Source organism: Cygnus olor, chromosome 2, assembly GCF_009769625.2.
Source record: "Cygnus olor isolate bCygOlo1 chromosome 2, bCygOlo1.pri.v2, whole genome shotgun sequence".
Taxonomy (NCBI): Eukaryota; Metazoa; Chordata; class Aves; order Anseriformes; family Anatidae; genus Cygnus; species Cygnus olor.
Genome location: NC_049170.1, coordinates 119,397,146 through 119,415,887, shown reverse-complemented (window position 1 = coordinate 119,415,887; position 18,742 = coordinate 119,397,146). Strand labels below are relative to the sequence as shown.

Below are 18,742 nucleotides of genomic sequence, written 5' to 3'. Positions count from 1 at the left end.
TCATATGAAATATTAGTCCTGAAACTGGAAGGCTTTAAGTACATCGATAGGAGCTTAGAGATCTTTCGCTACAAATTTTTTGTGTGCTACTGTGTGAGCCTCCCCCTTAATTTCTCGCTATTCTGTCTCATAACAAAAGAGACTAGTTAGTAGAAGCCTGCAACATTTCATAGGTGCACCCTCTTTGCAGAACCTTTTCTGTCTCTTAAATCTTCATATTGTGGAAGGTCCTGCAGCCCAGCAAATGAGAAGCACTACTGAATTAGGGACTGGCTCTTTGCAGCAGCATATGTATGGTACTTTTGAGAGAATGTCACAAAAGAATTGTCAAAACATGCTATAACAGGTAAATGCAGTGCAACAAATGGTATGCTATTTCTTCTTTCTAATGGGTTATTTAGGAGAAAGAAGCTCTGAACAGAAAGGTTGCATAGTTTAAACTTTTGATCTTTTTTTCCCCCTCTCCTGTTCTTTGGAGTTAAAATGTTACATTATAGAAGAAATTGATGCTGTACAAAGCTTCTTGTTAAAGGGTCATCTAAAAGAACAACCATGGAGAGTGCTGTGTTTTTCTTTTCAATAAAGAATCACTGTCAGTAAGGATGACAGAGCAGCTAATATACAGAATCTTGTTAGTAGTGGTTCAATTTATTTGTACAATGTGCTACAGAATCAGAATGATAATCAATTATGTGAGCTGCATTTTTTTTTTTTTTTAATGCAGATGGTTGCAGAAAAGGATATGCATTGCCATTTGGTTAGTCTTTGATTTCCCTACTGAAACGTTTCTCTGGTGCTCCTTTCATTACTTTAGATGTTAAATGTATGATTTGCTTTCTCCTTCCAGTCCTGCTGCAGCCCCTTGTAAGTGCTACATCACATTTGATTTACATTTATGATTTCCTTACCTGATACGTTTTGAATGTTAATAAGATTTAACATGCATTTCAGAACTTTCCTTGCATTTCCAAAGAATAAGGTATTGAAATTTTTTTTTTTTTTTTTATAGATTAATATGGGAAGACTTCATTTCAGAACTTAAATACGTTTGAACTAAGCATACTGACAGATTTGAGATTTTTGGTTTTCTGATAAGTGTTATCCCTGACCTAATTTGCACCTACTGTAGAACGCAAACAAACTTGTTTACCATACAGTGTAGTGATAGCTCTCAGCTGCTAACATGCCGTGTACCGCTTTTATCGTTGATACGGTAGTGAGAAAAACAGTAATAAATTTCATTTGAAGTTAGCATTTAATTTAACCTGAGTTAGTTATTACTAGTACTAGGTCAGTGCATCTAGAACTAAACCTGAGCTGTCACAAGCCCTTAAATGTTGAGAGCATTGCTATTTTTCTCCAAATCTGTCCATGGTGAAAGGTAATCTTTTAAAGGAATGGCACCTTTGTTTTTTCCTTGGGCATATAATAAAGGAAAAAGCTACAACGTTTCTGTATGTTTGTCCAATTCATGGCCTTGATCTACCCTCTGGGAAGATCCTATCTAGCTCCCAAATTATTTTTATTGCTTCAAATGTCTGTGTATGTCTAGACCCTTCAACTAGCAGATTCTGCAACCGCTGTGTGCATTGAGCACCATGCAGAAGTGCTCTAAAACGGCCTGCCTTTATGTGGCTTCAGAACTTAAGGCAGTCTTGCTGCAAAGTACATGACGTGTAATTGCAGCGTCAGTAGTCTTTGCTCTAACTGCTTTCTTGAGTGGCAGCTCAAGGAAAATGCCTATTTTACCTCTTCTCCAAAATGCTGGTGTTTTCCAGCCCTCACCCACAAATGCACCCACAGCATTTGACGGTTTACTAATAATAGGTTCCAGAAGCACACGTAAGCACCCTCCCGAATCTTAGGGGATAATCGGCGTGTAATCTTTACATAACGTGTGGAAATGCTGATTGCTTTCTTGAGGTAAACACTTTGATTTTATAGAGAAAGTAGTTAAACGATGCTGTTTGTCTTTTTTTTTCTCCCAACTACAACAAAAAATTAATGGTAATGAGACATTCACAAACAAAAACTGATGGTACATATTACAGATTTATGTCAAACTTTATAATTGCATATGTATATCATGGCCATATACAAAGTTTAGACTAGTTTAAAGACTTAGAAGGAATTGAGACAGTATAGGGTGGTATTTGGCTAATGCAAAAGTTTTTTCCTTGTCTCCATCTCAGTTGTATGAATTCCTGATCCTGGATCTGAGAAAAGAAAAATGCAATTTGAAATCCTCCGTGTCACACAAAAACAAGAGGAGACGGACTTTTTAGAAGGTCTTCTCGGCGACAGGGAAGGAGGGCTTTTCCATCTTTTCGAAGCTAGGCAGGTTGAACGGTGTCAGTGCGGACCTGACAGCTGAGGGAGGCCGTGCAGCCCTAAAATGGCTGACTCGCTTAGGACACGTTGTGCAGCGCGTTATGCGTGAGCTCCTCAACAGGCGCTGAGCTGAAAGTTTAGGGAAAACTACCCCTGAGCAGCGCTTCTCGGGGTGAAGCCGGGGGTCGGGCCGGAGGGGCCGGCACGGCCCGGGAGCCCATTTCATTGCGCTTCGCCTTTTGTCTGGGAACCTCCCCCCTTCTCCACACGCACCCGGGGCTCTCGGCGCTCCGCAGCGCTGCCTGGCTCCCGCGGCCGGCGCTCGGCGAGCGCTGCCTGGCGGCGCCGCGCCCGCCGCTGGTGCTGCTGGGGCGGGCCGGGACGCAGCGCCGCGGCCTGGCTCCGGCTCCGGCTCCGGGACCGTCCCCGACCCCGACCCCGTCACCGCGCCCGGCCCCGGCCGCGTCCCGCGGGCAGCGGGCGTCCCGCCCGGGGGGCGCCATGACCACGGAGGACGAGATCATCCGTATCGCCAAGAAGATGGACAAGATGGTGCAGAAGAAGAACGCGGTGAGACGGGGCGGCGGCGGCGGGCTTGGGGCGGGCGGGGCGCGGCGCGGCGCGGCGGCGGCCCCGGCACCGGCCTCGCCTTGTCCCCTTCGTGCCGGGGGGCGAGCGCCCGGTGATAGCTACACGGAACGGCACGCGTGTAAACGGCGTGTCTGCCGCCTCCTTATCGTGCGGCCGCGGGGCTCTCCTCCTGTAATTCTTAATATCGTTGATCTCCTTACAAAATACGATCTTAATGCGTAAAGTTTTTATGTGTGCCTTAATACTCCGTGCCTATTTCTTCTCAGAAAGAGCAGTCAGGCACTGGGACGGGTTGCCCAGGGAGGTGGTGGCGTCACCGTCCCTGGGGGTGTTCAAGGAAAGGTTGGACGTGGTGCTTGGGGACATGGTTTAGTGGTGACATCGGTGGTAGGGGGATGGCTGGACCAGATGGTCTTGGAGGGCTTTTCCAACCCTAATGACTCAATGATTCTTATTCAAAACTTATCTGTGTGAAACTGTTTATAGTACTATATAGTAGTCACGTCAATGAATTTTTTTCCTCTTAAAGATGATATAAATTACCACTAACACATTTAGTAATGCTTACCTATCTATAGAAATAGCACTTGTATTATACCAGTGAAATTTGTTTGTTTCCCACTGACTGGATCAAATTTCCTTACAGCAAACAGTGGCACCAAACGCTTTCAATAACAGCTGACAGAAAGGACAGTGGCTTGCAGCTAGTGGACCCAGGGTGTTGGAGTTGTAGTCCTCGTCCTTCTCATATTGAAGGTGTTCACGTCCTGATTCATGCCCTTATGAAACTAGTCTACAGGCTTTTCTGGGATGTAGTAATTCACAGTTCTTCCTTTTCTTTTTTTCCTCCTACTTGCAAGCACAAAAGGATTCGTTGTCTCACTTTCCCAACTCTGAAGTTGGACTAGTGGTTCTGTTTTGTGATGTATCTCGTACCTCAAGTATCTACAGGGAGCCTACAGGAAAGCTGGGGAGGGACTCTTTGTTAGGGGGTGCAGTGATAGGACAAGGGGGAATGGCTTTAAACTAAAAGAGGAGAGATTTAGATTAGATATTAGGAGGAAACTCTTCACTCAGAGGGTGGTGAGGCACTGGCACAGGTTGCCCAGGGAAGCTGTGGATGCCCCATCCCTGGAGGTGTTCAAGGCCAGGCTGGATGGGGCTTTGGGCAACCTGGTCTGGTGGGAGGTGTCCCTGCCCATGGCAGTGGGGTGGAAACTAAAGGATCTTTAAGGCCCCTTCCAACCCAAACCATTCGGTGATTTTGTGATAAAAACATATGGACAGTCAAGTACAGTCAATTCCTTGTTGTTTGGAAGACTTCTGGCAACAGAAAGAAGATGGCAACTCCCGGATAATGTGGGAACAACTGCTGGTGCTGGGGAGCATCAGTGCGGTGATACCGTAGGTGCTAAATGACCGCCAGGCATTTCTCGGTGGTTTAGGGGCTGAGCTGTAATCCTTTAGCAGCAGCTGGGGACACACAGGCAGGTGCCGTAGTGCAGGTAACCCAGTGCAGGCAGCTCACAGCTATAGGAGCAGCACAGCGTCTCCCTGGGGTCAGCCTGGGTCGGATGCGGCGAAGCCCAGCGCCGGGGCAGTATCAGCTCTGTGCCCGTGCACCGCCAGCAACAGCCCCAGCTGTGGTTTGGACTTTGAACAGAGCTCGCTGCTGCACGCCAGCGGCTCCCTGTGGGGTTTGATGCCGCCTCGGAAACCTTGCAGTGCCGAGGGCCTGCCCCTGTGGCAGATAGTTGAGGTCTGGCAGTTTATCCAAAGCATGTGTGCTGTGGTGGCAACCCTGAGATGTACGTCAGGAGAAGGAGTGCATCGGTATTTAACTCGGCAGCTTTCTCTGTGTTTTTCATGCTGGTCTTTGTCAGTTATAAGGTGTTTCTCTTCTAATTGCACATAATCCTTCTCTGCAGTTAAAATGCTAACTTTAGCAAAGTGACTGAGATAATTTCTATACAGAGGTACTTCGTTGTCTCACAAAAATGAAGCTGAGTTGAGAAATGTGCTCTTACATAAGCACAGACTAGACAATCATGTTCCTGACAATTTCATGTGTTCCTTTGCCCATTTTTACTCAACATGAACAGGAAATTTTTAGACAGTTTCCTTATGCTGCCAAGCACCCGTTTTAAAATCTAAAATACTTTTTTATGTTTCTCAGTATTTGGCGTATGTCTTTGCGAATGATTTGATGAAACCCATCAATAAGAAAAGCTTTGATACCTTTTCCCTCTGAAGTTGTCAGGAGTCAGATGGCAAGAGACACTCAGTCTCGCATACAAGAGGTGTCCCTGCGGTTTGTGACAGAGCCCTGTTTGGCATTTCTTTTGATGAGATGAAAAGGCAGCCAGTGCAGACACCCTTCCTGAGTCAGGTTCCTGGTGACTTGCCTTGACTAAAGCTTTAATTGCAGCTGTGCAGATTTCACAACTATTTACTGAGCGATAAATACGGTTCTTGAAGGACGAAATAATCAAGCAACGTTGTATTTAACACACTGTGAGATGCATATTTCTGCTGTTACTTCAAGTATTGAGTGCATATTGGAAATAGATGTCACCACTCCTTCAGAATTAATGTGGTTTGGTTAAAATGTGTGTTGGGCCTTCCTATAGCTTTTGTTGTATGTAAGTACGCTCTTCTCTCACTGAGTTACTTTAATGAATGGTTATGAAAGATAAGGTTGCACCCGTGGATTAAAAAAAACCAGCAACAGTTGAGTAAGTTTAGGGAAGAAAATTGTCCAAATTATTAAATGTTTGCTCCCATAAGTAGAACAGATCTGTAACTGTATAGGTCTGTTGTCTTCAGAAACGTACTCCATTTTCTATAGCCTGAAGCATAGCTTTAAAATATGCATAGAGAACATCATTCTGTTGCTGTGATCTGGTCAACTGAGGGAAGCTGAGAGGAGTGATCTATTAAGTCTGTAGCTTAAAGGTCAGGTAAACTGGAAGTCAACAGGAATGGGGCTGGGGCATTGCCTTTCACTTTCTGTAAAATTATAGAAATGTCTTGCAAAAAAAGATTTGTAATAATGTCTGTAATAGTTTTTAAAGCAGGACAGTGTTACACTAGAAAAATTGGAATTACAGCTTCCCCTTTGATTTGGGTTGAAGAGGACGTTTGACTTTATGATAAGAAAAGTGGTTGTGAAAACCTGTTTAGTTGCTGTTACAGTTTGGACTTGATTTAAATTTAATGCATCTAGTTCTTAGTACACCTAATGCAATTGACTAGAGAAGAGTTAAGGCTTAGAAAGAACCAGTGCGTTAGAGATTTTGAGAATTTAGTACAGAAAACAGCATGAAATGTAGGTACTGGACAGAGAGTGCATCGTTTCGTGATTTATTGCACGGCCTGTTAACCCATATATCGAGCTGTTAGTTTTGGAAAATATTTAGGCTGGGAACAATAGAGTTGTTTTGAAACCTACAGTTGGAAAAACAATTAGAAATACATTCCATTCGAAATTTTTGCCTGCAAGATGAGTTAAAAAGAGCGCTATAATCCCTACTTTGTATTACAGTATCATTGTTATGCTGACTGGAGTACCAGACTACAATGTCCTGAGTTTATTTTGAAATCACAAACCGTGTACAGTTTGCTAATAAGTTAATTGGTTTGGAGGTAAGTGTTACCTGATTATATTTTCGAAAAGGACATTTTTTTCTTTTTGTTACTTATTTTGTTTGGCTAAGAATTTTTTTTTTTTAAATTTTGGTAGGAGTAAAGCTAATTGACTTGTTTTAATTCAGTCTATATTTGCACAGAAAAAAAACAAAACCAAACATGCTTATGAGTGTTTAGAGAAAGATACGGATTAGTATACTAACTCAGTTCGGCATGAGATTTTCATGAAAAAAAAACAGCATGAGATTTTCTGGTCTTGCACCACTGCTGCTAAAATTCCATAGTTAAAACTGGAGGAGCTTTGTACAGCACGAATAAAAGTTAAATAAGACTGTTTTCTTGGGACGGCAAAACAGTAAAGCTTTGATTTTATGAGTGAAGTGAGTTTGTGTAAGGTGGGAAGTACTGAAATTTTTAGTTTTAGGTGGTTCTTTGCTGTCACACATTTAAAAACAAACAAACAAACAAAGGTTGTAGTAGACATTTGAAAGCATCCGAAGGTGTGCCTGTTTGGATGTGACACTAAAATGCCACTTTTGTTTTGCTCAGCCTGTTGGTGGTTGGTTTATGTGCTATCTTTAGTGGTTAAGTTGGAAGACCGTGCAGGTGCAGCAGCAGATTACATGAGTTTCTTTGCAACAGGTGTCAGAAGTTGGTTGGGAAGAATTTAAAAACAAAGACAAATGGAAATGAAAAGATACAAAATGCATGTTATAATACATACTTTGTGAATATGTAAAATGCATATAGAAGTAAATAAAATAGGATGAGTTGAGAGAGAGGTAAGGAAAGAGAAAAGGATCGATTTACAAAGAAAAGAAAGATGGAAATTTTGTGAAGTTGGTTTCTAAACCTCTGTGAATTTAAAAAAAAAAAAAAAGGCAATAAGGTAATGGGGCTAGTCTGCGCAGAGTGGCCTCTAATATGAGAAGTCCTTTGCCTTCTTGCTTTTCTTAGGTCACAGGTACAGAACCACATGTACTTGAATAACAGCAAGCATTTCTTAACCTTTGGGAGTTTGCTGTACTCTGCCAACACATGTGTAGCAAGGAGTGGATGATGCAGAGCTTTGCTTAAGTGAGTGAGGAAATTTGGAAGCCTATTGCTTGCATTTATGAAAACTTTTAAGTAAGACCAGCATCACAAATGAACAAATTATTAGAGCAGCTGTGTATATAGATTGTCATCAATATTTAGCAGATTTGCTAACAGTATCATCTCTGAAATAAACTCATCTATCTAGAAAACTAGTGCTTTTATAGCGTTAATCTATACCTTTCCTTATCTTAGCAGTGGAAGAGGAATAAAGAAAACTGCGTGGCAGCTATATAATAAACAAATGCATTAGCTCAGATGTTCTAGTGCATTAGGATGGGCTCTGGCTTCCAGTCTGGAAAATGTTGATGCTTGGCCTGCCTGGTGTGGGCTAAATATTCTTGTCTGTCTGCACTAACCTATGCAGTCTAGTATGTATATTTCATTGAATTAATATTTAAAGTCAGTAGTTGAAAATAAGACTCAAAAGCAAGTCTTGCTCAACTTTTTTTTTTTTTTTTTAATTGGGGCATTTGTTAGTAGACATGCATGCACAGTTGTCTTTTCTATGGGGGACAGTAAACCTGTGTCTAGTCAAATAGCGTAATCTGATTATCATTTTTTAACCAGCATAATTTTACAGCTTTACCACACCACTATAAATACAGTTAGAAGGTGAGTTATAACGAGCTGCATTATTGATGGGCTGTACAGAGCTTCTCAACTCAAATTCTTGTTCTAGAACAGGTGAAGTTGTAAACTAACAATTGTTGCCTGGTTTGTTTCTGATGCTACTACGGGAAATGTGCCTGAGGACTCCTGTTGTTGAGGATGTGTGTTGGTTAAGTGGCAATTTACAGAATGCACTGACTGGCATTTGAATTATATGGGATAAAACTTCTCTAGTCTTTTGGTGAATACTTTGAATCCTGAGTTAATTTTTAGTTTGTGAAGCAGAACATTCCTTGGCCTAGAATTGTTCCATGAATAAACTGGGAACTGATGGTTTGAATCCAGTCTGGGACCTTTAAGGCATGTAAGAGTATGTTGTTGATACTGTTTTTAAAATACCTCATTGCTACTAAATTGACTTTTTTTTTTTTTCCTTTTTTCAGGCTGGAGCTCTTGATTTATTAAAGGAGCTTAAGAATATTCCCATGACCCTTGAATTATTACAGGTATGATTTTTTTTATTGTTATGCTGCAAAAATTAACCCCGTAATAATGAAGGTGAAGCCAGCAAATTTGGAAGGTTGCACTAATTAAAATAGATTCCTATGGAGAAACCACTTGAAGAATCTGTTATTTTGGATAACTAGTCTTATTTCACCCTGATTCAGGACACTTAAGTCTTTACTTCCACTCTTAAAGGTCATCTTTGAGTTGACAATAGTGAATGTTGTTATGGACAAAGGAAAAGTACTGCTTATAGACTTGCCTTACTTACACTTTCAGATTCTTATCAACAGAAATATGATGCATTTCCCTCTCTGTAAGGGAGAATGCACCTGATTAGAGCTCCTCCCTTTATGTAGTTTGTTCTGTAGCTGGATTTTAAGTGAAGAGAACAGTAGTTCATACCTTCAGGTAGGTTGTATTTGAGCATTTCCTTTTTTATCCATGTAACTCTGAGTAGTGTAGTTCTTAAGGTAATTATAGTACTGGTTTTGCTCCTCTGTGCAGGTGTGGTGCTGTCTCACACTTGCATGCATACGCGCTCATTTTGCTTATCTCTACATCTCTAACATAGTATACTACTTTTGTAAACTTTTCAAAAAAATGTCAGTGAACTTTATTTACATGTCAAATTTCAGAGTTTGTCATGTAGTTCTGCAGTGATCAACTTTTGTTTCAAATTAACTGGATATTACCATTCTCTATGAAAATTTGCAAATAGCAGAGGTAAGTGGAAGACCTGATTTTTGCTGTGGGAGCCACTTAAATTGCAAAAGACTGAAAAGTATCATTTTGCTAAGTGACAGTGGCCGCAGATAAAGAATTAGCTAGAAAGATAAAAGTATCAATAACAGCATCAGTCTTTCCTATATATTTGTAAAATGTATTTATTTCAGTACATTATCAGTAGTACTGTTTGCCACCAAAAATAGGAATTTGAAAGTTTCACCTTCATGCATGAATGAGCATGGCTGATACAACTCTGCAACTTTTTTCCCTATGTCCAACCTTTTTCCTAAAACAGAGAAACAAAACACCTTCTCCTACCCTAATTTTTTTGAGTTTCGTTGTGCAGATCTTATTAAAACTAGTTGTGTTTTATATATATACACATGTATGTATGTATATATTTCCCCTTTGGAATGAAAAATCTCTGTGCAAGTGCTCTGAAAATTCTTTATATATGTGTAAATACTGCTTTGCAAAACTCTTCTGATTAGTGTGATGAATGAGACTAGGAGTGGTTTTATACAAAACAGCAGAACTATCTTTACCCTTTAACCTTAAGGATCTGAAGAATGTACAAGTAGATAACTCATTCTTTTTTAGTCGCAATGAAAACTTTTCTTACTAGTGTTATCAGCAAAGGGGACTCTTAATCTTGGTGAGTATAAACTCAAGTGTCTCTCTTCTAGGGCACTTGTGTGACCCTGACTTAATTTCTGTGGATTGTATACTAATCCTGTCCTGTTTTTTATTCTATTTGAAAGAAGGTTATTTATTTCCATCCACATCACGGGTACCTATTTTTAAAGTGGAATAATATTTCTAATGAAAGGTTGTTTTTAATCTGTATTGGGGGCACCATATGAGTTTTTAAAGAAGATTTCTCTGTAAGTCTAGCAGTAAGTCTAAAGGGATGAGCTATTTTAGTCTTGCTTAGTAGACTGACTGTAGCTTTGTTAAGAAGTTTTTCTGAAGTATCCATTGCTGTATCCCAGATGCTTTTTTATTTAAACTGAAATTTACATTTTTTTTAAAGAGTTTTATAAATGCGTAACATCCATTCTACATTTCTTTTTTGGTCTCCCAAAATTGCTTAAACAGTGGAGGACTTGGAGCAACAGTTGAAATGGTGGGTCATTAGTATGCTAACGTTAAGGAGGATGATGGTGTGAAAGTGGGAGCACTTACTTCCTCTAAGTAGACTGATATATCTATTGATATGTTTGGACTGATGAAGCACAGGACACAAATGAAAATCATACTTCTACATCCATTTTTGAGCAGTTTTCAAAATGGGCTACTTTGAGAAAAGCACCGCTGACTGATGTGGTAGTTTCATTATTCCTTTGTAATAAAAGGAGTGACAATTCGTCTTGTGACATGACTGGCAGTTCAGTCTGAGCCGGGGAGATCCTCTGACAATTTACAAGTGCAAGGAATAGGAAGGTACGTGTCAGTAATTTGGGTTTGTGCTTGTGTCGTGGGTCTTTCTTACCTGCCTTCTGCCACAGAAGAATGAAGTGATTACATCCAATAATCTGTCACATCTACCAAGTTATATGTGAGCAAGGTGATGTGCCTCCTTAACAGCTGTTGAGCTGAGCTATGCAAGGAGCCAGTAGCCTTTGTAGCACGTGATTTATGTGGTGATCAGAATTACAAATCTGTTTAGCAGCTGCACAATATTAAAGACATTGTTTCTCTGATGCTAATTGTGGGTAGTGCTGCAGCTGAAGAGAGACAGCCTTTATTTTAACCAACAGGTTTTACTGGAAATCAGTCGCACACATGCACACACCCATGTGCAGAAGTAAGCCATGATATATGGTCCTTGTTAATGACTCGCCAGTCCATTGGCAAGTTGTGGAGACCTGGGAGGTTGGAGGTGGTTATTCTCTAGGACTGAATTTGGCTCTCTTTTGGTCCAAGTGCTCACAAATTCTCTGTCCTATTACTTTCATACAGTTTAAAGTTGGTAGCACCTGTGCTTGCTTCAGTGGTTGCCTTTCTTCCCTAGCTCTGTTCCTTTCATTTTGGTCCTTTAGTCTATTTTAGAGAAGAGTAGCTACCACTGTGTGCTTTGTTTTGGGTTCACATATAGGTTACGTGTGATGACTTGTTCATACTGTGGAAAGGCTGTTTGGCCTACAGCTTGAATGCTTTGGAGGTGAAAACATGTTTACGTTAAGTCTGAGCCTCTTAAAGAAAAGCAAATGAGAAGCGCTTGGGAATTTGAAGTGAAGAAGAATGATCCATACAGTTACCTGCATGTTTATAAACTGGCACAGAGATAATACAATTTCACAGGTTAAATTGGACTAGACAAAAATACCAATCTTCCACTTAAAATGGCTCTCAAAGTAACAGTTCCTTAGGTTGGAAACTAAAGCTGGTGTGCAATTGAAGTATGGTCATTTGGAGAATATAACAATGACCTTTTGTGATTACCTGTGTCAGTTTGCAGGCAAATAGTTAGGAAGATCATACCTTCCTGTCTTTTTTGGTGAGGCCAGATCATGTGTTCAACAAAAAGCAAAACAAATGAAGTGAGTTTACATACTACTATAAGAAAACTGAGAGTTTAGACAGTTACCATCATAGGTTCTGCTCGTGTGATCAGAGAAAATAATTAATTTTGAGTTTTACTTGAGTTTTTCTACATTAAGTAAAGATGTAGGTTGGTGTCCTTCCCCATTTCTTATAAAAGTAGGCCATAGTTATACCCAGTTATCAGCAAAGGGTTTTCTTGTTTGTTTGTTTTTTGTAGGTACATTTTTTCTCATTCAGATATGACAAGTACAATTTGGATTTCCAAATGTATGTTATTTTTATTGTCTGAACATAATGTCCAGAGTATATATTTAACATGTCAAGGCAGTTGGTCAGTACTGCTCTGGTTAGGCCTTCGTGTGATGTGTGATGCTAAAGCATATCATGAAAAGAGCATGCAGTCAAAAGTAGAGGAAGAAATGCAAAGTGCCGGCCCGTAAGTGAAGTCCTTGGCCTGTCCTCAGTGTTCAACCACAGAAGGGGAAAAGTGAAAGGGAGAGGAAGAGCTGCTGCATCTAGTTGGTGTTTTCTGTTAGTCTGAGTGTGCAGAGTCCATCCTGAAAAAATCTTTCACACAAGTGAGTAGCCATCTGTTTTCTTTAGTCTAAAATATGTTTAGAACTGGTGCTGAGACCTGAGATTTTGATATGCTTCCTTTGGTGAAATAGCTGCTGAATATTTCAGTACATTTCCAGTCATTTAGCACATCCATGGTGCACAAAGAAGTGTTTTGTGTGGGCTGTAAGGAGTAATTTACAGGAACAAATCGTTTCCGTTTTTAGTGTAACACAAAGATTTAAGCTTTCCTTTAAAGGATAAGACGTCTATGACAAACCACTTCAAAAGTACATAGAATAAATTATATTTAACGAGTCTGCCAAATAATAAATGCAGCAAAGCTGAGCATCTTAAGAACAATCCAGAAAATTTACTCATCAATCAAAATATAAAACCGTAGTAAAATGCTTATTTGTATTGTTAAATGCTTTATTCCTTTCCCAAAACTAAAAGTGTGGAAATACTCTGTTATAATAACATGCTAGCTGAAAATACTCTGAAGCGAAACTTCTGTTGCTGTTAATCTAAATCTAATGTTCACGAGGACATAAATTATAGCTCTTAAAAGGAAAAAATTCTAATCCTTAAAAGGAATGGATTGTAAATAAATCTCATCTTCACCCTGTAGGTGGCAGTAGTGCCAAAGTTTTAAAGCCTGTCACCAGCGTGGCATTTTCAGAAGTGTGGGCAGTTCTTACTGTTTCTACCTAAAAGCAGAAACCTCTGTACTTAAGATTTTAAGGAATCTCAATATTGCTAAAATTGCTAGGAACCTAAAACGTGGTCACTCCCAACTGATATAACAGCTTCTTTCACAGCCAGTGAATGGGAATTCTAAGAATATGAAGTTACTGAAGCAGTTAGCGAGCTTCTGCTCGTGCCAAAATATAAATACAGTCATTGCTTCAAACAAAAATAAGATTGTGAGGTTAGAACCTTTGCTAAAATATTTTTATAACATTAAAATTTATATAAGGTTTTCACTTTGTTAGATGTTTTGAATGCCATACTTAGTTTAGGTAAGTAGTTCTGTAGAGGTTATTTTTGAAATGATTTGGGAACAGGAATCTTCTAATGACTCCTCTTCACCTCCAGACTTCTGTGATGTATACAAATGTTACTGTTGTTGTACTTCATTGTAAAATGTAGATGTTCTTAAAGTAAGTTCTGTAAAGGTTTGCAGCATTTCATCCTAATATTCTTAAAAACAAACAAAAATAGTTTATTTTTTTTAAAAAGTTGTCCAAATACAACTTTATAAAAATTTATATTTGTTTAATTATCTTCATGTCACCTTTCATAGCATATGTTTTTATTTCTGTTGCAGTCTACCAGAATTGGAATGTCAGTGAATGCAATACGCAAGCAAAGCACAGATGAAGAAGTTACATCTTTAGCAAAATCTCTGATCAAGTCTTGGAAGAAACTGTTAGGTATGGTGACACAAACTTCTATTTTTTTGTTACTTGTTGTTTTACTGTTTCAGCTATATGCAGATTTGATGCAAATCCTTCCACTTCCTTGCTTCAGATATACTTGTGCTCCTACTTAAGTATTGAAACTATTTGTGTGAAGGTAGGTTTTTTTTTTTTTAATCTCTTTGACTATCACCAGTGCATTACTGTGAAAATGTATTCAGAAACAAAGTTAATATACTTTGATTAGGGCTGACAAACAGTAGGAAACCGACTTCTGCAACATGACTCATTTCTGAAGTCTCATTGCCTGCTGTTGTGCTAGATTGACTGTGCTGCAGTACTAAAAACTAACGAACCTTTTCGTGACTATTTCCTTTGTCAAATATAACAGATACTCAGAAGAGTTTGTGCAAAACTCATATGAAAGTGTAGAGACTTTGAAGTTTGGTTATACAGTGACATGTGAAGAGAACAAACAGTTTAAAAAAAAAAAAACCTTTAAAATTCTGTTATAACTTACAGATGGTACATATTTCTCTAAAACCTTAATAGTTTTAAATAACTTACTGATTGATGAGTTAATACTTTTTGTTTAATTTTCATTACAGCAATGAATAGAGTTATCAAAACCTTTTTGTTAACAGATGGTTATTCAAGGATACCTTGTAGCACTTAATTCTAATGTATTTGAAAACACTCTAATCTGAAGCTGTATCTTTCAGTTATTTTTGCTCATAACACTAGTACTCAATTTCATTTCTTTGGATCCCATTTTAGATAAACTAAGCTTTAGAAAGCTTAATATTTTGAAATAGGAAACAGTTTTTATTATTTTCTCCTGATTTAAATATTTGACGTTCTGTCTAGAAAAATATGTTAAATACCTGGGTTCCATTTCAGGGCTAGCGTCAGTCATCCTCATTTTGTCAAATCTGTTAGGCTGACTGGGATAAAATGAGACTCATTTTAGCAATTATGAAGTATTTTATCAAATACTTTATTATTCCTTTTGTAAATGTTGTAAAAATGACTTTATATCCCTTTGCCAGTGTATGCACGTAAATATGGACAAATTGTGACAGTTTTCATAATCTTCTTTTCTACAACTTATATATTCTAATAAGAAGCAACAGCTTCTATACCGCAGATATTTTTTAATCTACCTTTAAAATGCTAGATAACGCTCATTAGGCTAGTAGTAGTAATTAAATTTTATCAGCATATTGCGTATTGCCTAAATACTTTTAAAATCATACTGACTTTTATTATAAAATAAATGCATACTTTATAAAGGATCTGATCAGAAGTCACTGGTAAAAAATAGAAATGATGTACTTCTGGTTAAATTTCCACTTATATCTTGAAGTCCAACTATCTGATGCATAAAAATGGTAAGATATGTAAAAGCAGCAATAGACTTGCATATTAACTTGACCTCCTCTAGATACTTAAAAGCAGCAGCTGGACCGAGGAACCTAGATCTCTCAAGTTATTCATCTAAGTAGGAAATATGTAATAAATAATTTAAAAAAGAAAAGAAAAAAGGCCCTGTCCCTGTTGTTTGTTGTTGTTGTTGTTTTGTTACTGTTTGGTTGTTCTTTTTTTTTTTATATAGATTTTTGATAGTGCAAATTATTTTAGGCAACAAAGCAGAAGAAATAGTGTTTTCCACAGAATTCTCAGCTTTTGGGAATTCGCCCAGATACTGCATTTTGCACTAGCTAAGCGTTCTGGGTGTCACTGTCCTTTGAGCAAAGGAATTGCAATTTATTTGTTAAGACAGTAGAAAAAGGTTTCTGTTTCATTATTTTAAACATAATTTCAGTCAGTCAGTCAAACTTGTTTTAATATATTGTTACCTATAACTGACTGATATGTAACTGTTTAAACGTTGTGAAACACAGGAATTATTCCTCAACCTCTGAGAGTGGTCTTGCTATAGAAGTCTGGAATAAGTCTCTGCTGTCTGATGATGATGGTTTGTCGATCTCAGTGTAGGCTGCTGCTGAAAGAGGTGGTCTTGACCTCCCTTTTGCAGAGGTGCCTTCTTGCTCCTTCCTGTGCTAAGACTAGTGCTCAAGTGGCTATCCAGAAGGTCAGAGATGGGAACTGACCAGTTGTAAACTAAACATTTTGTTCTTCTGGATTATATCTCAGCTGTATCAGATTCTTGATCCATCCCTTTTGCAGTTACTGATTCCTGCACAGGAACTGAGGCAGTAACATGCAGCTGGGGAAAGGTGGGACTGCTGCTTTTGATGGTTGCTACATTCAGATTGCTTTAAGACAATTGTGAAATCTACCTTAAGACTGCTTTCATCAGGTGATGTCAAATGTGAGGAACTGGAACGTAAATAGCAAATATTTGGCAACAGTCAGAACTGAATATGGTCTTGGGGCAGAGGGTGTGTGACCTTTGTTCATTCTCTAATTTTTGTTACAGGGGAAGATATTGCTCTATGTACATTATGGTGCTAGGTTTGCTACAGTTGTGATTGTGCATTTATTATATAAAATCAAACAAATTTTGAAAATACAGCATTATATTAAATGCTGTATATATATATATATATATATATATATATATATATGCTTATATTAAAAACTGATGTAGTTAAATTCTCCTGTGTAGACCATATAATAAAGCACAGTAGGTTAAATGTTTCACCTCTTATTTCACTGCTCAGTATTCATTAGAACTTAGTGTCATAACTCTGGAAGATAGGGTATCTGGGCTGCATGAAGCATGGGTGGGAATCTTACAAAGTACTCTTATTCTGTTTTATCATTAGTTTTGACTTTCTCAGAAGAATACGAAATACCATATGTTGAGCTGCTTGAGAAATCAGTTTCGATTGTGCTGTTTATAGTGCATGTAAAATGGTATGGATCAAAGATGGCAACAGAAGCGGACAGCTGTTAATCGTATCAAGCATTGTACTCAGAGATCTGAAGTCTTTGTGAGTTATTTTTATAAATGACATTTTAAATTTAGGAAAGAATCTTTGACTGTTCAGGGTGCATGTACTATCTAAGTTGAATGCTTTTGGAACTTGTGTTTTAAGGATGCATGGGATGAAATGCATGGGATGCAAACAGAGAAGAAATCAAAATAAGGTTGTGAATCACCAGAGTGTTAACAGATATTTATGGCTTGCCTGGAACCATGGCAGGTTACAAATGGTTTTTCAGCAGGGTCAGAAGCTGCCCAGCAGAGGGCTCACAGGCATTGTCTGAAGTGAGTCACTGTGTGAGCTACAGTGAAAGATTGCTTTCAGATGTTGTTATAAAAACGTTAAACCACACAGACCAGTTGGTCGCAATTTAGATGAAGAAGCAAATTCACTTCTCCGAATGAAATACTGTTAAGTCATAACGTGGAATTTGCAGGTAGTTATTGTTTTGCCAAGTAGTTGAGTATGTAGAGTATGTTATACAGATGCCTATGTGTATCCACTTAGGTTATGAGGGTTTTAATGAAGTTATCCTCATTAAAAAAATCTCTAAGGAATTTAACATCCTCTATCACAAATAATTACTTACTGAACTCTAAGAGTATACGGAAAAAAAAAAAAAAAAGTCCAGACCTTTAACTAAGTAAACTTAACTTCAGTAAGCTTGTGATCTGGACTGAAAATGCAGAATGATTGGACAATACTCTTGTCAGTAAGCACAAGTCTGATCATATATTCCCAGTGGGGGGAAGAAAAAAATAAAAAAACACACACACACACCAAAAACCTAAAAAATGGGTCCAAGAGCATTTTGAAATGCCTGTTTCAATATATATATATATATATATCTTAAACCAGAATTGCTTAGTCATACTTAATAAGTGCTTAATGTTTTTAAGATAATGCCAGCCAGACTACACAGAAGTGTATTACTCAATGGAATTTGTGCATACTATCTTCTGTTATTTCAAATCTGGTTTTGATTCTGCTGGAACAAGCTGGTACAGTCTAGGACTATCTTACAGGTATGTTACGGCTGTCATTAGGTAAAGTTGTTCAAGAACATCTAAAAACGTGCTGTTTGTATTCAAAAAAATTGTTATTGACAAAACAATTTCCTAAATGACAATCTAAGAATGTTCAAGAATAGCGTTTACTATGCATAACAATAGTATGTGTCTTTATAGGATATCAAGTGCAAAAATAGTTTTAGAACATCTCTTAATTTACATATCAGGTATGAGCTGTAGAATTATTTAGGTTGGAAAAGACCTTCAAGGTCATCATGTCCCATCACTAAACAAAGTTCCGCAGTGCCATGCCTATACGTCTCTCACATACCTCCAGGAGTGGGGACTCCACCGCTTTCCTGGGCAGCCCGTTCCAATGCTTGACCGCCTTCTCCTTGAAGTTCTCCCTAATACCCAATCTAAACCTCCCTGGCGTAACTTGAGGCCATTTCCTCATGTCCTGTCACTAGTCACATGAGAAGGGAGTCCGACACTCACCTCAGTGCAACCTCCTTCCAGCTAGTTGTAGAGAGCGATGACGTCTCCCCTCACCCTCTTCTTCTCCAGTTCACTCAGCAGCTCCTCGTAATTATTGTTTTCTAATCCCTTCACCAACTTTGTTGCGCATGCTCAGGCAACTCCATATCCTTCCTTTAGCAAGGGGCCCAGAACTGAGCACAGTATTCAAGGTGCAATCTCACTGGTGCCATGTACAAGGGGACAATCACTTCCCTTGTCCTGCTGG

General features: G+C 38.7%; 1 protein-coding gene and 1 long non-coding RNA gene across 4 annotated transcripts in view; one reads left to right on the top strand and one right to left on the bottom strand.

The window, feature by feature from the left end:
* Nucleotides 1–2,033: 2,033 nt before the first annotated feature.
* On the bottom strand, nucleotides 2,034–2,678 carry LOC121066693. Its single transcript, XR_005817916.1, has 2 exons — nucleotides 2,364–2,678; nucleotides 2,034–2,216 (listed from the first exon to the last, which is right to left on the bottom strand). It is a non-coding gene; the product is annotated as an uncharacterized LOC121066693 (long non-coding RNA).
* The window catches only part of TCEA1 (transcription elongation factor A1), a 28,077-nt gene continuing 12,012 nt past the window's right edge, over nucleotides 2,678–18,742 (top strand). The window contains exons 1-3 of one of the 3 annotated variants that reach the window (XM_040550435.1): nucleotides 2,678–2,901; nucleotides 8,721–8,783; nucleotides 13,943–14,048. In XM_040550435.1, the coding sequence (XP_040406369.1) occupies nucleotides 2,833–2,901; nucleotides 8,721–8,783; nucleotides 13,943–14,048 (238 nt within the window). In that variant the 5' untranslated portion in view covers nucleotides 2,678–2,832. Of the gene's footprint in view, nucleotides 2,902–8,720; nucleotides 8,784–12,069; nucleotides 12,636–13,942; nucleotides 14,049–18,742 lie in introns of those variants that run through there. The other 2 variants (XM_040550434.1, XM_040550436.1) reach the window with 2 other exon arrangements.